Raw genomic sequence first — 18,991 nt, 5'->3', positions numbered from 1 at the left:
CAAATGACATCAAAGATTTAAGAGCATTAGTAGCATCACATTGTTGAAAGTATGTAGATCCTTTAATAGCTAAATCTTCAAGAACTGAATTTGTTAAATCAAACATGCATAAATGGCTACATATCAAATTGAAATGCGAACTCCATCTAGTGTCTCCAGACTTTTGCAATGTGCCAATTTAACTGAGCTATTTTATTTGCATAAGTAGCTTGTAACTCATCATTACATTTGCAAGAAGAACTCACAACATTGACAATATTAGTCAAGTTTTAAGAAAAAACGTGAAACATCTACAACTTCTTTAGCTGTAACAACAAGAACTAATTGTAATTGATAAGCAAAACAGTGTACATAATATACATAATGGTATTCTTGAATAATTAAAACTTGTAACCCCTTCCACTCTTCACGCATATTAATAGCACTATCATATCCTTGACCACAAATGTTTTTAATGTTGAGATTAAGATGAGACAATACAAAACAAATCTCTTATTTAAGAGTGGCTGCAGTAGTATCTCTTACATGTGCTACATCTGTTAGGCGCTCTTAAACATAACCTTGTTTATCAACAAATTTAATAACAAGAACCATTTGTTCTCTTTTAGATTAATCTCAAATGTCATCAATAATCAAACAAATTATCAATTTCATTACAAACTTCATTATGAACCTTTCTAGCAGAGAGATGTAAAATTTCCTTTTGAATAGTATGTGATTTATGTCTTGCATTTTGAGGGGCATTCTCCAAAATAACTGCATCTACTTCTTTATTGTAAGAAGCCAAAAGTTTCGACATTTAGAGAAAATTGCCTTGATTCTTAGATTTGAAACTTTCATCATGTCCTCTAAAAGCACAAGATTGAAATATTAACCACTTGATAGCATCAATAGAAACTTTAAGACACAACCAATTATTTAAAACTTGTTGTGAAGTATGCTTAGATAGCACTTTGTCAATATGGCCTGATCGATTCTTCAAGTTTTTGCAATACTTAGCAACATTATAAGAAGAATGAGGAGATTTTCCTATATGAGATAAAAATGCACAATCTTTCCCACTATCCACTTTTTTCTAGTTCTAAATCCTCCTATAGTGAATGGAGAATATTTTCTAGAAAATAAATAGCATAGAAGACAAAATACAACATCTACTTGTGATTAATACTCTAACCAAGGAAAACTTTTGAACCAACTGGCTTGAAATCGACGAGGATAATTGTCTAAACCAAAAAAAAGTTACAGATCTATACAAAAAATGATATGGTCTAAACTTCATATATACCCTATGAATTCCACGATCATGTAACAAAGTATAAATATCAATTTTTTCTTATTTAATCTTCATAATTTTGTTAGGTGGATCAGTGGTTTGCATTGTAGGTTGCTAAACAACACTTTCAACATAACTTACTAAATTTAAATTTTGTAGATTAGAGTTTATTTCATCATTTATCTTTTTTTTCTCTTAAAAAATAAGTCTATAGTTTTTTTCTTAAACATCTCTAAAACATTAATATCAAATAGAGCATAATAAAACATTAAAATAACTAACTAATTAATAGCAAATAAAAAAATTGTATTTATATTTCATATTTTTATACTACACATGCTAATATTCAATAATAGTGAACAAAAACAATGAAGAAAGAAATTTTGTTACTTTATTTCTTCACTCTAAGAAAAATATTATAGGTATCTCCTTTGTCTTTGAACTTTTTGTCTCTCAAATTTTAATACTCCAAGTTGATGAAAAATTAAAGAAAAAATATGTTATGTATATTTTGCTCATTGTTTTATTCTAATAGTGAAAGACAAGAGTGGTATAGAGGAGAGTACAGATATGTTTGGTAAAATAAGCTGAACGTTGTGAGTTTATAACTTATAAATGTGAAGTTCGCTGAAAGCTTTTGACTTGTAGTTGAAAGTTTATAACTATATAAGTAGCTTATGAAATTATCATGTTCCAGTTAGATTGTTAGGAGTTGGTGTTTCAAATTTCTCCTTCAGACCATTAAGATCTGTGGAATGATTTACTTGAGCATATTTTGTGCAGTTGATCCAGCAGTCAGGAAAAAACAAACTATATTTCACAAACAACATACATACCCCATAGTTGGGCATAGTTTGTGCAGTTGATCCAGCAGCCAGGAAAAAGCAAATCATATTTCACAGACAACATATATACCCCATAGCTAGACTGCATCAATATTTTGATGCTTGATCCTCCATGTCAGTAACAGTCCCAAGACAACCAAACGAACAAAGATGATAAGTCTGCAAAAACATATGCAAAATGAAAGGAAATTGTCAGATAATGTGCATGACTAATGTGTTGCACATTACTTTTCAAGTTCAGAGCAACTATACATGATACAAAACAGTCATAGACAATCTTAATAAACACATATGAGATCTAAATTGTAAAGAGAACATCAATTTAAATCAAATTTTAACCACAGAAGACTCTCTCTCACACACACATATAAAGTAGAAACTAAAGGAATGGGTCAAGTCAATAACTATCATATTATTGTCTTTCTTGCATTCCAATTTTGTGTTCAAATGCTTGAACAAATGAATAAGGTCAAGTCAATATTATTGTCAAATTGTTACACCTATATGTAAACCAAATTTAATAATCAATAAAAAATCAATTCCCATACATGTTATAAACTATTATCTAATTTATGCGAGGACATAAACATATATGTTAATCATGATATGATACATTCAAATAGGGTGGAAATATAATGATGCCAAATGGCCATTCAGAACAACGGGGTTATGCATTATTGAAGTAAGTATAATAAAGGGAAAAGGCTCATTAAATAATACAGATTATACTTATATAATAATAAAAAAAAACCTATTGTTCTCATACGTATACACATATACATTCAATTCAAGCACTTCACACAATCACTATTTGGGAATGTCAAATATATACTTGTAAAAAATCAGCTTATAATCTTATAAAACAAAAATATAAGTACACATCACATACTCTAGGTTTGTTAGGACAAACTACTCTAATATTATTTTGTAACATCCCTTATTTATTTAAATATTTTTACTCTAAAGAAAATAGAAATATCAATATGATTTGATTAAAATAAGTAAAAGATAAATAAATAGAAATGATTTTTATATATGTAAAATCTAAACCACTGAAAATGAGTAAAACTTAAAAACTGCATACAAATAAATCTCGTTCATAATAGAACTGAGGATATAATTTTTTAGATTATCAATTTATAATTACAGAAAAGCTAAACAATTAATTACTAAATATTACAAATGTGCTTTGAATCGTCATTTACAATAAATTTATTAAAATATTTCAAACTCTCATTAGAAACTTAATTAATGTAATTACATTCTTTAGAATAACCGGTTCTAATTGTTAGCGTCGTTGTAATGTGCTGTGAATGGTTCAGCAATACACTAGGAATGTGGGAGATGAGGACGATAGAAATATCTTGGGGAAGAGGGAGTGGTGGTGACACCGACTACGGAACGGGTGCACCACGAGCCACACACTCTCTTTTTGACTAGACCTCTAACTACTATCTTTGCTGAGCGACCCGTGACTGCCCACGTGGTATCCGTGAGGCAGAGGTAATCAACGACCATTCATGGTGTAAATTTGTGATCACAGTACTATAATGAGTGTGGCTGGTATACGTATGCATGGATTTGTGTTTTGTACTTATGGATGTGGATTGTTGCTTGTGATTGTGTTTGTTGAATGTATTGGGAAGGTTTTGGAGGTGAGACTCTATGTTAAATGTGTGTTTTTGGTAGTGTAGAGTACTCACCCTTACATTCATTTTTCAGGTAATCAAGACGATCACCACCGGACTCAGTGAAGGGACGGATGGACTGCTATAGGACTTAGATTTTATTTTGAAATTGTTGTAATTGAACTAGTCCTGTAGCAGTTATTTGATATTAATTTGTAATCCTTCACTTATTTCAAAATCTTTTATGAAAAATTTGGTTATCTGATTTGTAAAATTATTATTTAATTAAAATTAAATTTAAGGTGTTACAGTTTCAACAAGATTTACAATCAACACTTAGACAACACCAAAATTAGATCAAACACGTTGCATCATCTTCTAATATCAAGAAAGAAAAATGCATGTGACAAAAACTAAGAAAGAACAACACATTGACAGATAATGAAACTTGATGAAAAAAGGATAAAAACTCTAAGACTTTATCAATTCTAATAACCTAAAGTTTCAACAACAAGTTAGCATGAATCAATCAACAAGAAAAACACTTAAAATAGCCAAGAACACTAGAACACATATCTAAAAAATTAGTGCCAAGAGCTAACAAGCACAATTTTGAAATTTCACAAATTAGAATAGATTTCCACAAACTAGACCGATTAAAATCTTTAACAAATACTAAGGAATTGTTTAAAGACAAAATATTTAGTAGAATCACAAGAATTTTCAGATTTGCAAATTTGAATCAAGAAGCACAATTTTTACGCCAAAATTTGAAAGTTGTTCGATCATGAAATTGATTACAAGGTTTTGTGCGCAGTTATGTGTAGATCAAGAATCTATAATCAAATTTTCAAAATTTCTTTTAGATTAAAGTAGATCTAAGAAATGAATTCAAATTAATTTTGGTAGAAAAATTTGAAAGTTTTCCGATCATGAAAATGATTATAAAGATTTGATCAGAATTGAATGTAGATCAAGGATCTACAATCGGATTTTCAATATTCAAAATAGATCTAAGTTTTAAGTTTTGGCGCCAAAATTGAAATTAAAAAAAAATGATCAATCAATAGATTTATATGAAGGAGAAGGTGCAGATGAAGAATATGGAATCAGATTTGAAAAAAGATTAAGAAAACAAAGTCAATCTAGAATTTTTTGTTACCTCTTGAGTAGGCTCTTGATACCACATGATGAGTTTCTTGAAGCATTCTCCAAGTAATTCCAAGGAAGGATCTTCAAGAGGATGTGTAGTACCTTCTTACTTGTACAATCCAAGAAAAATCGAGCCAAATTTGCCAAGAAGGAAGAAGTGGGTCTCAAATTTTGAAGGAACCAAAAAAGAGAAAATTCAAGTGAAAAGAGAGAAAGAAAGAATGGATTAGAAATAAATAGCACCACTCTCAAGGATTAGAGATAAACCTCTTTGTCTCACCACATGAAGGAGTTCCATGATAAGAGAAGTGGATCCAAGAGAATTTCTAGATAACACAAACTCACAAAGGTGAGGAAATCATACAAATGAATTCCAATCTGAATTTTACAAGGGGCTTAGCCTATATACAGGCAATTTAACTCAAGACCTAAGTACTCCTTTAATGGGCTATGAACAAGTAACAACAGGATGGGGATTGAGTTGAATACATGCCCTAAAACATAGCCCAATACGAGCCCAAACAAAAATACAAGAGACTTCACCTCAAAGCCCAATGCCCTGAACTATCCATACAGTATCTTACAAACACACTAATTGATATACTATAACATATTTGTTATAAGCTCACTCGTCGGTGTATTACAACACTTATATCATAATCGCACCAATCAGTGTATTTGTGACACACGTACTAGTATCCTTTTTCTTTTCTCCACACCTATTCATCACTTTTCATATTGCACAATTTCCTTTTCTTTTAATAACTTATAAAATCTCCAATCCACATACTTGATCTCATTCATCATTTTCACTTTCACAATTTTCCTTTTCACAATCAATTTTTATACTTTCTCAGAGATTCTTAAACATTCATACTTAATCAAACTTAACCCAACTCACACATATATGATATGATACCTTTTATATCACTCTCACACAACAATAAATTTCTCAATTACGCATATTATCACAAGGCAAGCACATACCATCACAAGTTTAATACAATCATCATGTTTTGACTTTCAGCATATATTCATAAGACATTAACATATTATCACATAATTCCATACAATATGCCAAGAGTCAGACATCCTTGGACTCAACTGAAATTGTGCAATCTAAAATATACTGCCGGAGATCACATTCTCTCGATCTTAATAGAATATTCTAGCTTAAAGTTCAGCATATTCCACTTTTTCTCCATTCAACACATAAAAAAATAAACTTATCCATAAAACTATTTAACTCATTCTTACTTGTGACTATTTATGATAACCTTTGTCTCAAGTGACTTTAAATAGATCAAAACCTCTTTTATACTAAAAATCCATTTACAAACTTATATAGTTTCAAGAAAACTTTATGGATTTACTTTTTAAAATAAGATTACCCCTTTCTCTCAAGATTAATAAACATATTTAGGTAGAACCTAAGGTTTAAAAGTTACTCCCTTTACCTAGAAATGGATCTCAAACACTAAGTTCTTTGTGGGCTCTAGAGAGAAACTCCACATCTTGACCAAAAATACTACCTAAGGGCTAGAGTTCTGCCTAACATCACAATGTAGATTACTATTATGAAAAGAGAGAACATAGAAACAGCAACAAGATTCAAGGGATGAACTCCAAAAACTTACTTATATTCGAGTGGAATGAACGTTTGAGCTCAAATCCGAGAGAGATCTAGTGTTGTTAGAGGCTTGCTCTGAGAAGGGAGAGGGAGAGAACGAAGAGAATGGAGAGGAAAAGATGATTTAGTTGAAAATGAAGTTTTTAGGGCAAAAGTTATTTAAATATCTTTCACACTCGTGACTTTTTTGCTACAGCGAAAAAATCAAATAATATTATTCTTTTGTTGTCTGTCATTCTAGTTATAATGAGAGATCTTCACTGCAGCAAGAAATTCTAGCTGCAACGAGAATGTTGTTGGGTCATCCTTATCTACTTTTCGCTATAACAAGAGGGCTCTAGAAAGCCTGATTCTAGATTACTTGTTTCGCTATAGCGAGATATCCTGCATTTCACATTAATTAAACACTTCTAATTTCAAACAACATGCACACACAACTAACATAAATTGCAATAATAATAAATAACAAAATAAGAGTGTTACAAAAATATAGCCTAAAAAAGCTTATCAAAGAAACTTCTAAAAGGTGAGTTTTATTTATTTATTTATTTATTTTTCAAAACTTTTTTTAATTACATCTAAAAAAAATTTCACTTAAAGTTTCAGCCAACCTTTGAAGGTAGCTTGTACTTAATAAATAGTGCACTGTACCTCAATACAACTTTCTTGGCTAATAGAAAGGATGCATATCTTTGTCATTTTTTTCAAAAAAGATTAGGCATGCAAAAGGAGCTACTCTCTTTCTATATATATAATAATGAATAAAAGTGAAAATTTTGGAAGAGGCCATGGCATGTCCTCCCATTCTTGGGTCCACCTCAACAAGTGGTGACATTACTATTTATTTTTTTGTAAAAAAAAAAACTATCTATAATGATAAGACATGTTATGACAGCTCAAAAAACATTGCAAATAATAAAATTATTTTGAAAATTTTATATTTTACTAATAAATAATTAAAAAATAATAATTTTGTGGTATTATTTGTTAAGTGTATTCATGTAAGATGCTGAATATCTTAATAATTAAATAATGTGATTGAAATTTATGAACTAAATGATAAATACAGAAAGAAAATTGTCTCAATTTACCTTTAGGATTGCTGTCATTTTAGGGTACTTTATTTATATATGATTTTTTTAATCGTAATTAATTTTTAGAGAAAATTACAATAATATGATTTTTGTATAAAATCATCAATGGTGTTTTTTATTTGGAGAAATTAGTTACAAACAAATGTCATAATTAGCAATTTTTAAGGACTAAAATATGATTTATATATATATATATATATATATATATATATATATATATATTGCCATCATTGAGTCTTGAAAGAGAAAAAAAAAGGTTTCTAAATAAAAAATTGCCAATGGTATTTTAAAATCGCCAATAATGACTTTTAAGACAAACAAAAATGAAAATCTCCATTAGTATTTTGTTTAAAAGAAAGGTGGCCATGGCAAATTTTAAATTTTGATTTACAAATATCCCCATTCAGATTTGTAGAAATTACAAGTGAATACCCACATTCCTTAGTTTTTTTGTTCTATGCTTGAAGAAAAAAAATGAGTGTAGAATATACTTCAATAGTGAGATTACTACACACACGAGTAAAGGAATGACATTTATATGTGAAAAAAACCAACATTTGTGCATATTTCATATAATATCTCATTTGAAGAACTAGAGTATTGACTTAGTCAAAATATTAAAGTTGAGATTTCAAAAATATTGTAGAGAAATATTTACATGTGTCCAATCTCAATTTTAGAAGTTTTATACAATACCAAGTAATTTCAATAAACAACAATGATAATCTTCAACAAATATTTCAGATGCATCATGAGTGTCATCCCTTAACTCCTGTCATTAAGTTGTATGTTGTTCTTATAGAAGTTTCGATTAACATTTATCAAGAAGTTGACGTTGAGGAGGAACAAGCATATGCAAGCAATGTTTCACACTTATAGATAGACTTGAGATAGAACAACATGAAAAGTGATGACAAAAACTTTTGATGGAAGATATCAAAGTGATGGGAATAGTGATAATGAGGATTTGACTCAAGATAAAGATGATAAGGACTCTTATTTATCAAATACAATGATTAATAACATGTTTGGTGAGTTATCGTGCATGCATGCTTTATATCTTAATAACATATTTTTAACTTTTTTACAAAAATATACTTTATTATGTTTTTTACAAAAAATATTTTAAATCAAGTTAAATAAATATTCATAAAATACATAAATTCATAAGATATTATATCACTCTATACATATTTACTTTATATTATTTTAGTTACAAAAATATAAGAATTGTGTTGATAAATCCTAAGCACACTTATTATAAAATATATAATGATATAAATTAGGTTACTATAAATATAAAAATTAACTTAAAAATTTATGTTAATAATAAATACTATAATTTACTCAATTGTAATCACTATATAATTTTTTAAAATCAATTACATTATTTAATTTTAATTATAGTTTAACTATAATTTTAAAAAAATTAACATTATAATATAAAAAAAATTTACTTACATTGAAACTACGTATATTTTTATCTAATTTTCACTTCTAAATCAAAAATTTATTTTGTCTTTTCTCTTAATATTTTTTTACAAAATTTCAAACCCACCTCCCAAATAAATCCTAATATTTCAAAATTATCCCCTTTGAAATGCCAAACCTAACTGGTCACGTTCATGCCTCCCTCAAGCTAATTTACTTAGAGCATAGATGCATTTTTCAATACGAATAAACGATTGAGACTTTCTGAACAGCAAATTATCCTGTTGGTGGGTATAAAGGAAAGGATCTTTATGCTATTTCTTATTTGTTGAAAGAACTTTGTTATTGGTCAATGTTTCAATCTCAACTGTTCTTTGTGAGACTTTTGTTAATTTTCTTTTTCACTCGACTAAACTATTTGAAGCACAATTCTATCATCTTTCTTCAATAGCTGTCACTTCACTTTTCTGTAATATTCCATTCGTAATTGTCTTAACATTAAAAAATGATAATTGAGATTATATATTCCAAACATTAGAAAAATATCTAATGGAAAAAAATAGAAGAGTAAGAGGAAGAAGACTATCATTTAGAATGACACAATAGCAAGAATTTGATAATAATAACAATAAGATAAGGTCTCGAAAATCAGTGATCTAAAATCACATTACAAATACAATGTACCACATAGAAGCTTGGGCAATGGATAAAAATACAATGATTATGTGTAGGCGCATCCGATTCACGGATTGAATTTTGGCCGTGAAGCAATACATAAATTACAGGGGTGAAACTTAGAACATAAATAAAAAAATAAGGAAGATATTGCCAAAAAGAAAGGGGTATGTTCTAGCCTTTAGGACGTTGGGGTTGCGGTTTCTAGCTTTGCTCTAAGGTCTTTTCTTAATATCTTTCCTGATGGAGACTTTGGAATAGCATGAACAAAGTAAACTTTGTGCAGTCTTTTATAAAACACCACCTGTTGACAACAAATACCCCATACCATTCAATTAATTAAAAGCCTCTTAAGGATTAAACTTGGGTTAAATTTATATAGCTTTTACATTTGCTAATGTAAATCAGTTTATGTTGTTTGTATTTGATTGATATGAATGAAGTCAGAGTCTTTTTATATTTTCATTTTAGCCAAATAATGGAAGCAACTAAAATTTGAGTACTTTTCTAGGAAATCACATTTTTATATTGTCACTGTCATATACCTGTTTAGCAATAAACTCCTTTACAGCCTCTTCAGTTAGATCAAAGCCATTTGATCTCACCACGAAAGCAACAGGAACTTCACCAGCAGCAACATCCTTTTGTCTGTTAACATATGGTTTCGTTTATAAAATTATTAGTCTGTCTTGTTCCACTATATATGCACAGAAAAGCATTATAAATCAGATTAAGAATCTTACGGGACAACAGCTGCGTCTGCAATAGAGGGATGGTTTACTAGAAGGCCTTCAAGTTCAGCAGGGGGCACCTAGCAGAACGAAAGAATAAATATAATTACTTCTTGTCACATTTTTTTTTCTCTATTAAATTTTATGAGAAATACTATATATACCTGGAAGCCTTTGAATTTGATGAGTTCTTTCACCCTATCAACAATGAAAATCTCATCGTCATCATCTACATAGCCAACATCACCTGTATGAAGCCACCCCTCATCATCTATGGTCGATGCTGTAGCTTTGTCATCGTTCAGATATCCTGACATTCAAGAGTAAGTGCACAGCCAATCAATAAAAAAATTGACAAGAATTAAAACCCAAACATCCACATCGAATTAATTATAATTAGAATAATAAATTCAATCATAATATTTATTTTTCCTTTTTTGTTCCTAAAGTTTTGATTAATGGGCAGGATTCAACAGGTTATACATACCATGTCTATCATAAATATTGGGATGAAACAGATTTTATGATACTAAAACACCATACGTAAGCATTACACGTATTTTATGTATACCTTTCATGATCTGTTGTCCTCGGATGCAAATTTCACCGGGTTGATTATAGCCAAGACAACGACCAGTTTCAGGATCAACAACCTTGAGCTCTGCATTTCTTACAACAGTGCCACAAGAGCCTGACTTTGTTGGAAATGGTTGTTTTGCAAAGCCCAAGCACATGGATAGCACCGGTCCAGCTTCTGTCATTCCGTATCCCTAAAGATCCATGCATTTTACCAAGTCCCAAATTTAAAATTTGATTTTGAACATACCTTAAGAACATTACAAAGGGAAACAAAGGAATAGGGAATAGCACATATTCAAGCCATGCTGCTCTTTTTTCATATATGATTTGCTTAGAAACATTCCAAGGTATTCGAAAAACAAATTTGAAATAATAATTACAATATTTTTATTTATTTATCGGGACAATGAAAATGCACTCAGTTTGTATTCTTATTTAAAAAATAATAATTTTAAAAAACTGTAAAAACAAAATATAAGTAGTTATTTTTCTAAAATAAATTGTTTAAAATTTAGACAATTAGGCAGTAGTGCGGCCGCATGGACACTGAAAAGTTGACTGGTCTAGCATTAGTTGGTATTACGTCATTGAGCCAAGTCAACTAATCCAAACTACTACGAAACAAGAAGTAGCCAAGTTTGACCCTGAGCAAACTAGGTATATTATTACACAAGTTGTTTCCTTTTTTCTTACTCGAGTATTTAGGAACATCAGATAAAAATAATAATAATAATAAATAAAATTGTTAACAAAAAAATACAATAAAAATATTTTACTATAAGTCATACTTGCACGGCTCATTCAATATTTTGGCGTTTGGTGAGGTACTATTTTAACCTGAATAATTTTAAATATATATAATAAAATTTTAATAAAGTGTAAAACTTGATGATTTTGTAAGACTTCTATTGTATTTCACTTAAATTGGGGAAGATGGGGGCTTTAGATTTCTGGCACACTTCGAAAAATTCAACGAATTGGAAGTTATGAAAAATAGTGCATTAATTATATTCCCTGATTCAAGCAAGCCATTTTATATTTTCCTCCCCATGCCTGAGCAGGTTGTCCAAATACAGCTTTCTTAATTAATAGCTAATATTCTCTGACTCTTAACCAATTTTTCTGCCAAAAACTAAGGTGTTGAATTGAACTTACCCAGCTAGCCACGTTTAGAGTTCAGACACCAAACACAAGCAACCGGAAAATTAGTTTTTTTTTAATGAAAAAGAGGTGAGTTAGTAAATGACTATAATGCCATCGTTGAATTAATTCTCTGACCGTCCTCTCCCCCAACCGCGCTCGCATGCAAAAGTTGTATGAAATAAGTAACCGCTGAAAATATGGGTGGGCGAATTAAATGAAAATAAGGAAATATCTTATCGTAAAGAGTTTTGCTATGTTTTTTAAATATATTTTTATTATTTTAAAATATCACAAACTTAATTATTAAACAATTATAAATTTAAAAATTAAAAGTAAGATATTTTTATTAATATATATATATATAACTTAAGCACATTAGTTTTTATTATGCAGATTACTAAAACAAAACTCTAATTAACATTGTACATATAATAATGCATTTAGGTTATGTCCTGAAATATATTAAAAATAAATATTTTTACCGTTTTCTAACGAAATGTTTTTATTTTGAATTATTGGTATTTATCTTGAAAAGATGGGATCATAATATATCAACATGGGTAAAACTAAAGTTACCAACCTGTCCCAGAACAGCCTGAGGCACCCTACTCCGAAGAGCCTCTTCGAGTTCCTTGCCCAAGGGTGCAGCACCCGACAGCACCAACCGTATGGAGCTGAGGTCAAAGTCCGCCACCATGGGATTCTTGGCCAACGCCAGCACGAGCGGCGGCACCACCATCGCCACCGTCACGCGGTGCCGCTGTATCAGCTCCAGCAACGTACCAATCTCGAATTTATGCATCAGCAGAACAGCGCTCCCCGCTCGGAGCGCGCAGAGCAAAACGCTGTTGAGAGAGAATATGTGAAACAACGGAAGCACGCAGAGGAGAACGTCGTCGGTACTCAGGTGCAGGTTCGGGTTCTCGCCGTCCACCTGTTGCGCCACGCTCGTCGTCAAACTCTTGTGCGTCAGAACGACTCCCTTCGGCAACCCCGTCGTGCCGGAGGAGAACGGCAGCGCCACCGCGTCGTCGGGATGGATCTCCACCTCCGGCACTTCGCTCTCGTTTCCCTCCGAGAGCACCGAGAAATGCAGGCAGTTCTCCGGCGGATCGTCGACGGTGATCACCTTGAAGTCTTCGCCTAGTTTCGCGTCGTCGTGGTTGCGGAGCTTGTCCACGTACATTGCCTGCGTGATGATGACCTTCGCCTTGGAGGCGGCGAATTGCTTGAATATCTCGGCGGGAGTGTAGAACGGATTGGCGGTGGTTGCGACGGCGCCAATCATGGAGGCAGCGAAGAAGGAGAAGACGAACTCGGCGGAGTTTAGGAGAAGAATCATGATGACGTCACCTTTTCCGACGCCAAGGTTGGATAGGCCGGCGGCAACTTTTCGGGAAATGAGATGAGTCTCGGCGTAGGTGTAGATATTGGCGGCGGCGCCGACGATGAGGCAGGGACGGTCGGCGAATTGGGAGAGGTTCTGAAAGCAGTAAGCGTGGAGGGGGAGGTGGTTAGAGATGGGTATATCTGGTAATTTTGATTTGAATATGTGGGTATTTTGGGAAACGCAGGGTTGGTTTTGGCCAGTGGTAGCATTTTTGGCATCAAGGGATGGTGCGAGTGACAGCATAGTGTCTTTAGAGTTGTTTATGGTGGAAAGAAAGAGTAGATGAGAGGGTGGGGTAACAATAAAAAAGCTTAGATAGGGGGAATGAAAGAAAAGGAGAGAGAAAGACTGAGGAATTGAAACGGTGGAGTGTGGTAATATAAGGGGGAGGGTGGTAGGTGGGAATGAAGGAGTGTTAGTAGATGGAGAAGGGTCAGCCAAGCCTGTGATCACGTTTAAAACCAAGCGTTCTTCTTTCGTAGCCACTCTTACTTACCTACCTACCCCTTTTTCTGTCCTTTTCTTTCTGCCTCCAATTACGAACTCCCACCATTTATATTATGGGTCACCTCCCATCTATGCTCTAATTTCCATATGCTCTCCTCTTTTTATCATTCAAATTTGGTAGCTCTGTATTCACTTCCATATTTCTTTTTTTAATATAATTTTATTTATTGTTACTCTTTTAACTTTTAAAGGTCATCCCAGGACTTATTCTTGACTTCATACAAATCTAAATTTTCTATTTAATGTAACGTGAATACTATTTTATTTTATTATATATTAATAACAAAAATCGTATTTTTTCTTCATAAATATATTTATTTTAATATGCTTTTATGTACATTAAATAGTTTATTATATTAGCTTCATATTTTATTATGTTTAAATAATATAATATATATTAAAACTTGTTCATTTATGGTCAAATGATTAAAAAATATACTTCAAATTAATAATTTTTTTATTTCAGGTGGACTTCGAACAAAGATTTTTTGCTAAATAGATGACTGCGCGTACACGTGAACTTGGTGGAATTTTACACCAATTTGTCAATTCTTTTTTTAAAAAAGTTCAAACTTTTGTATTTTTAACGTAATAATTTTTTTAATTAAAATTTAGTATTTTTATGTGCTTAAATTCAATTTTAAGAATTTAAATTAATAAATTTGTAAAAAAAAAAGGAATAATAATACATAAATAGAGATAATTAAAACATATATATATATATATATATATTCAGATTTTATTTAATAAAAAGAGTCTACATAAAATGAGTTTGATTTTGATAAAAAAGAATTATACTGTTAACAAATAAGAAAATATTATAAAGATATTTACAAAAATTAATAATTTTAAATTACATAATAGTTTATAATTAAATGTCATAAAAAATATATTGCCAATAAACTGTAATTAAATTTTAAAAAATATAACTATTAAATTAGAAATAGTATATATAAACTAACTAAAAAAACTACTTAATCATAAGTTTACAGTAATTATATAATTATATCACTAATTACAAGTTGTTTAACTAAAATAATAAAGTATAAGCACATAAAAAAATTTAACCGTTAGATTATTGATTTATACCGTTGAGATTTAATGTAAGTCTTTTAAACTTATAAATTATAATTTGTTAAATTTAAATTAAATAAAATATTCAAATTAAGTGTAAAAATTTTTAAGATATTTATTTGATAAAAAAACTAATAAATATATTTTTATTAAAATTAAAAGAATAAAAATATTATTATATTTTTAATAAAAATGTATTTTAATTTCTTAAATTAATCTGAAAATCATTGGTTAGGATTTAAAAGACACCACCCTACGTGGATATATCATATAGGATTGTTTGATGTTCCCAAGTCACATCGAAAGGTGAGTTGTTCCAACATGCCACTGCCTTTTTCTCCGGTTCCTCTCCCCCTCAAGGGGGTCCCTGGTAGATAGATTAATTAATTTAAATAATGATATTTGTCTTTACTAACGAATTAAAAATAAAATCATAAACATACTTAAAAATCAAATAAAGAACCTAACTATATATAAAGTATCAACTTAGCCTGACTTGGTCCCTACCTAATTTTCATCCAACCAGGTCAACAATAACATAATTTAGAAGACACGTTTTTACATTATAAAATAACTCATCAAATATTAAAAACGCTCGCTTAATTGACTATTTTCTATGATTATTATTTGTGTACGAAGAATAAAATGAGATGATTTTTAATTCTAATTATAAAAATATAAAATATATTTAAAATATATAGATATATAATACTTATCATAATCTCATAAATTTAAAAAAATATTTTATATTTTATTAAATTAATGATTGTAATTTTTTAGAAGATTGTTGATATTTTTTTAATTAAACTACTAATATATTAATATAAAATTAACGGTAATAATTATTGTATGTATAAAAAAAGATATAAATTATAAGAAAAATTAGTTCAAATAACAAGTAGCTCAATATCATTTAAGTAAGTCTTGAGTTTGAAAAAAAATTTAATGATAGACTCATCCAACAAATACGCGACCTAAGTTGGATTAGATTAAATCAGATCAAAAAAATAAAAGAAGATATAATTTTTTTTATTAATTATAAAAAGAACAGTAAATTTTATTATTATTTTTATTATTATTAGATGTATATTTACAAGACTAATTGCATTAATTATACTATTTAATATTATAAATATTTTTAAGATAAAATATAATTAATTTAATTGTTTTTTTAATTTTAATAATTTTTTATTTTTTTTGGAAAGATAACCGGAGTAATTTTCTGTCTCTCTCTCTGGTTTCCACAATGCATAGGTAGGTTTCTTTAGTTATCTTGCCAATTTGATTGGTTTCTTTACCTAATTTTAGAAATTTAAACTTTAGTATCCCAAAGCAAATCGATTGAATGTGTCTCCCAAAATATAAACTCAAAGTAAATAATGATTAGCTATGTAAGAACTGCAACTAACCTTTCTTTTCAACACCACACAAATCGAGCAGAATATTTCAACAGTGTTGCATTGATTTTGATTGATCGCAGTTAAGAAAAATCAATATGTGATTGCAGGAGAGCATTTGATGTAAGAGTACCCCAAAAATAACCAAAATGATGAATAATACATTTTTCTTTTTTCAAATTTTGACAGGTTTTTGAAGATAATCTCGTCCGAAGCAGAGACAGACATTTAATTTTCGGTCGAACGAAGGCAGACATTAAATATAAGTGTTTCTTTCAGCGAAAAAATTGATTTGCTGCATTGGGTGTGGGATATTAATTAATCCTGCTAGACCCAACCTCGTCGGTATTAATTAATACATTGATTAAATTTGTCGCAATAAATAGTTTAATTAAAAGTTCATTTAATAATTTTTTGTAATTAGAGTTTGTAATATGAGTTTGATCATAAAATTTATTAGAATAAATTATAAAAAGTTTATTTTGATAAATTATATATAAAATTATTAAAATATAAAATGTTCTATACATACCTTTAATTACTTATTAGACAAAAATTTAATCCATTCATTTTCCGAATGGCTTCTTTTACTAACAAAAATTACCTATGACATTTTTTTTCAATAAAAAAGGGTAATAGTTACTTTTGATTCTTTTGCGTATAAAGTGAGTTCTTGCTCATTCTAATTTACATCAAATTGTAATTATTCAAGTTTTGGTTGTTTTTTTAAAAAAGAATAGTAGAAATATATTATTATATTATAATAACGACATTATTAGAAACATAAGTGAAAGTAAAATATTTATATATTTTATTCAATATATTATTTCAAGAACTAAAGAGTATATTTTGTTAATATATTTGAGTGTAAAAAAGTTAAATAACGTATAGGTGTCCAATATTAATTTTTGACTATTTTATGTAATTCCAACAAATAATAAAGATTATCATAAATAAATGTTTCAATTTATTAGCAGTAACAACATCCTTTAACTCTTGAGAAAGAGTTTTATGTTATTTTTAAAGAAATTTTTCTTGCCTTTTATGTCTAAGGTGAAGATGAAGACGTTGAAGCAAAATGAGAACAAAATGAGTTTGAAGAAAAAAGAAAAAAAAAGTTTGAAAGCCTAATAAAAAGTAAGGAAGGAGTAGAGAAGGAAGAACAAAGAATAGTTAATAAAAAAATCTCCAAATAGAAGAAACTAAATAGCATGAGTTTAAGAGAATTTTGAAGGGTTTATAAACCTTCCTCTCATTTTAATAACTCTCAAACAAGGGTTGTCACTAAATAAACCTTCTTTTTTCTCTCCATTTCCTCAAAACAAAAAAAAACCTTCAAATAAAGTTTAAGGTGGGACAGAAATAGGCTAAACAAATTTATATTGATGCATTACATAATTAATTGCATATTAATCTAATACCTCAAAGTATAACAATAAGCTAATAGTTCACCACGTAAGTTATTTGCCTCTCATGTCATTTAGAAGGATGATATCAATAACTTCATTCACATATAGTCGTCACAAATAATAAATAATAAAAAAAAAGTTTAAGATATAAAAATAATATAAAAAAGGTACAAACAAATTAAACAAATTTATAGACATAGTAATGCTTCCCTCAAGAAATTACATGTTAGCTAATGACAATATGATATTTTCAATATCTTTATACAGAGTGTTATGTGAATATTGCAGGATCTACATCCAAAAACAATTAATAATGTTATTGGTTCACCTAATATTGGAACCAACCACATAAGTTGTTATCATCCCATGCCTGTAACATTATTAGACATTCATAAATTTTTTCAGCATTATGTCGTAAACCATGATTTAGACATCTATAAAGAAAAGTAAGACATGTTAAACCCCAGTTATACAATATAATTTCATTCACATTAATCAACAATTGTAATAATTTTTGTATACTACTAAATTGCTTTTATTCAACATAAGATTATGTCTCAACAAAGACAATATAAATTCATGGGTATGTTATGTTATTCCATTGTCCAAATTAGCATAAAGTCAACCAAAATATTTTATCAATCACTTTAATCTTATCTATGATATTTCAATATCATTGGATATGGATTAGCTGTCTACTAACTTTTCACACATATCTTATACTACTATAGTATTAGAATTAGTACAATAAATTATTAATACATCATTGATTCAAAGTACAAGTAAGATTACAATATCTTCTAATGTCATTGTGCATTTAAAAAAAAAATGTATGTCTTTAGCTTCTAATCGTTCAACAAATATATTTACAAAAACTATCATTTATTTACATTTGACAAATTTGCACATACGATCAAACTTAGCATGCCATAAAATTTTAATTAATCTCGCCAAATTATAAAATAAAGATATATCACAAAAATAAATATATGACATTTACGTTATAGCTATTAAATAATAAAAATTAATACAA

At 29.4% G+C, this 18,991-nt stretch overlaps 1 protein-coding gene across 2 annotated transcripts; it reads right to left on the bottom strand.

Annotated features, from left to right (window-relative positions):
- Positions 1–2,071: 2,071 nt before the first annotated feature.
- Positions 2,072–13,915, bottom strand: LOC113868565 (4-coumarate--CoA ligase 2). Of its 2 annotated transcripts, none has more exons than XM_027504249.1 (6): positions 12,762–13,857; positions 11,031–11,229; positions 10,624–10,769; positions 10,472–10,539; positions 10,274–10,376; positions 2,072–2,277 (listed from the first exon to the last, which is right to left on the bottom strand). In XM_027504249.1, the coding sequence occupies exons 1-6, from the start codon at positions 13,812–13,814 to the stop codon at positions 2,206–2,208; spliced, it is 1,641 nt and encodes a 546-aa protein (XP_027360050.1). In that variant the 5' UTR covers positions 13,815–13,857; the 3' UTR covers positions 2,072–2,205. The 2 variants fall into 2 exon arrangements, with proteins under 2 accessions (XP_027360050.1, XP_027360049.1); XM_027504248.1 differs by lacking the exon at positions 2,072–2,277 and adding an exon at positions 9,671–10,032 and having other exon boundaries at positions 12,762–13,915.
- Between the last annotated feature and the right edge of the window lie 5,076 nt (positions 13,916–18,991).

This window comes from Abrus precatorius, unplaced genomic scaffold (genome assembly GCF_003935025.1).
Source record: "Abrus precatorius isolate BTA unplaced genomic scaffold, Abrus_2018 Scaffold6, whole genome shotgun sequence".
NCBI lineage: Eukaryota > Viridiplantae > Streptophyta > Magnoliopsida > Fabales > Fabaceae > Abrus > Abrus precatorius.
This window is presented reverse-complemented; position numbering and strand designations above follow the sequence as displayed.

Excerpts from the sequence above, each read along its gene's own strand:
- LOC113868565 (XM_027504248.1), bottom strand. The coding sequence starts at position 13,814 with ATGCTGTCACTCGCACCATCCCTTGATGCCAAAAATGCTACCACTGGC. Across the intron at positions 10,377-10,471 it reads GCAGACGCAGCTGTTGTCCC|ACAAAAGGATGTTGCTGCTG; the intron begins GTAAGATTCTTA and ends ATATGTTAACAG. Across the intron at positions 10,033-10,273 it reads AGGAGTTTATTGCTAAACAG|GTGGTGTTTTATAAAAGACT; the intron begins GTATATGACAGT and ends TGTTGTCAACAG.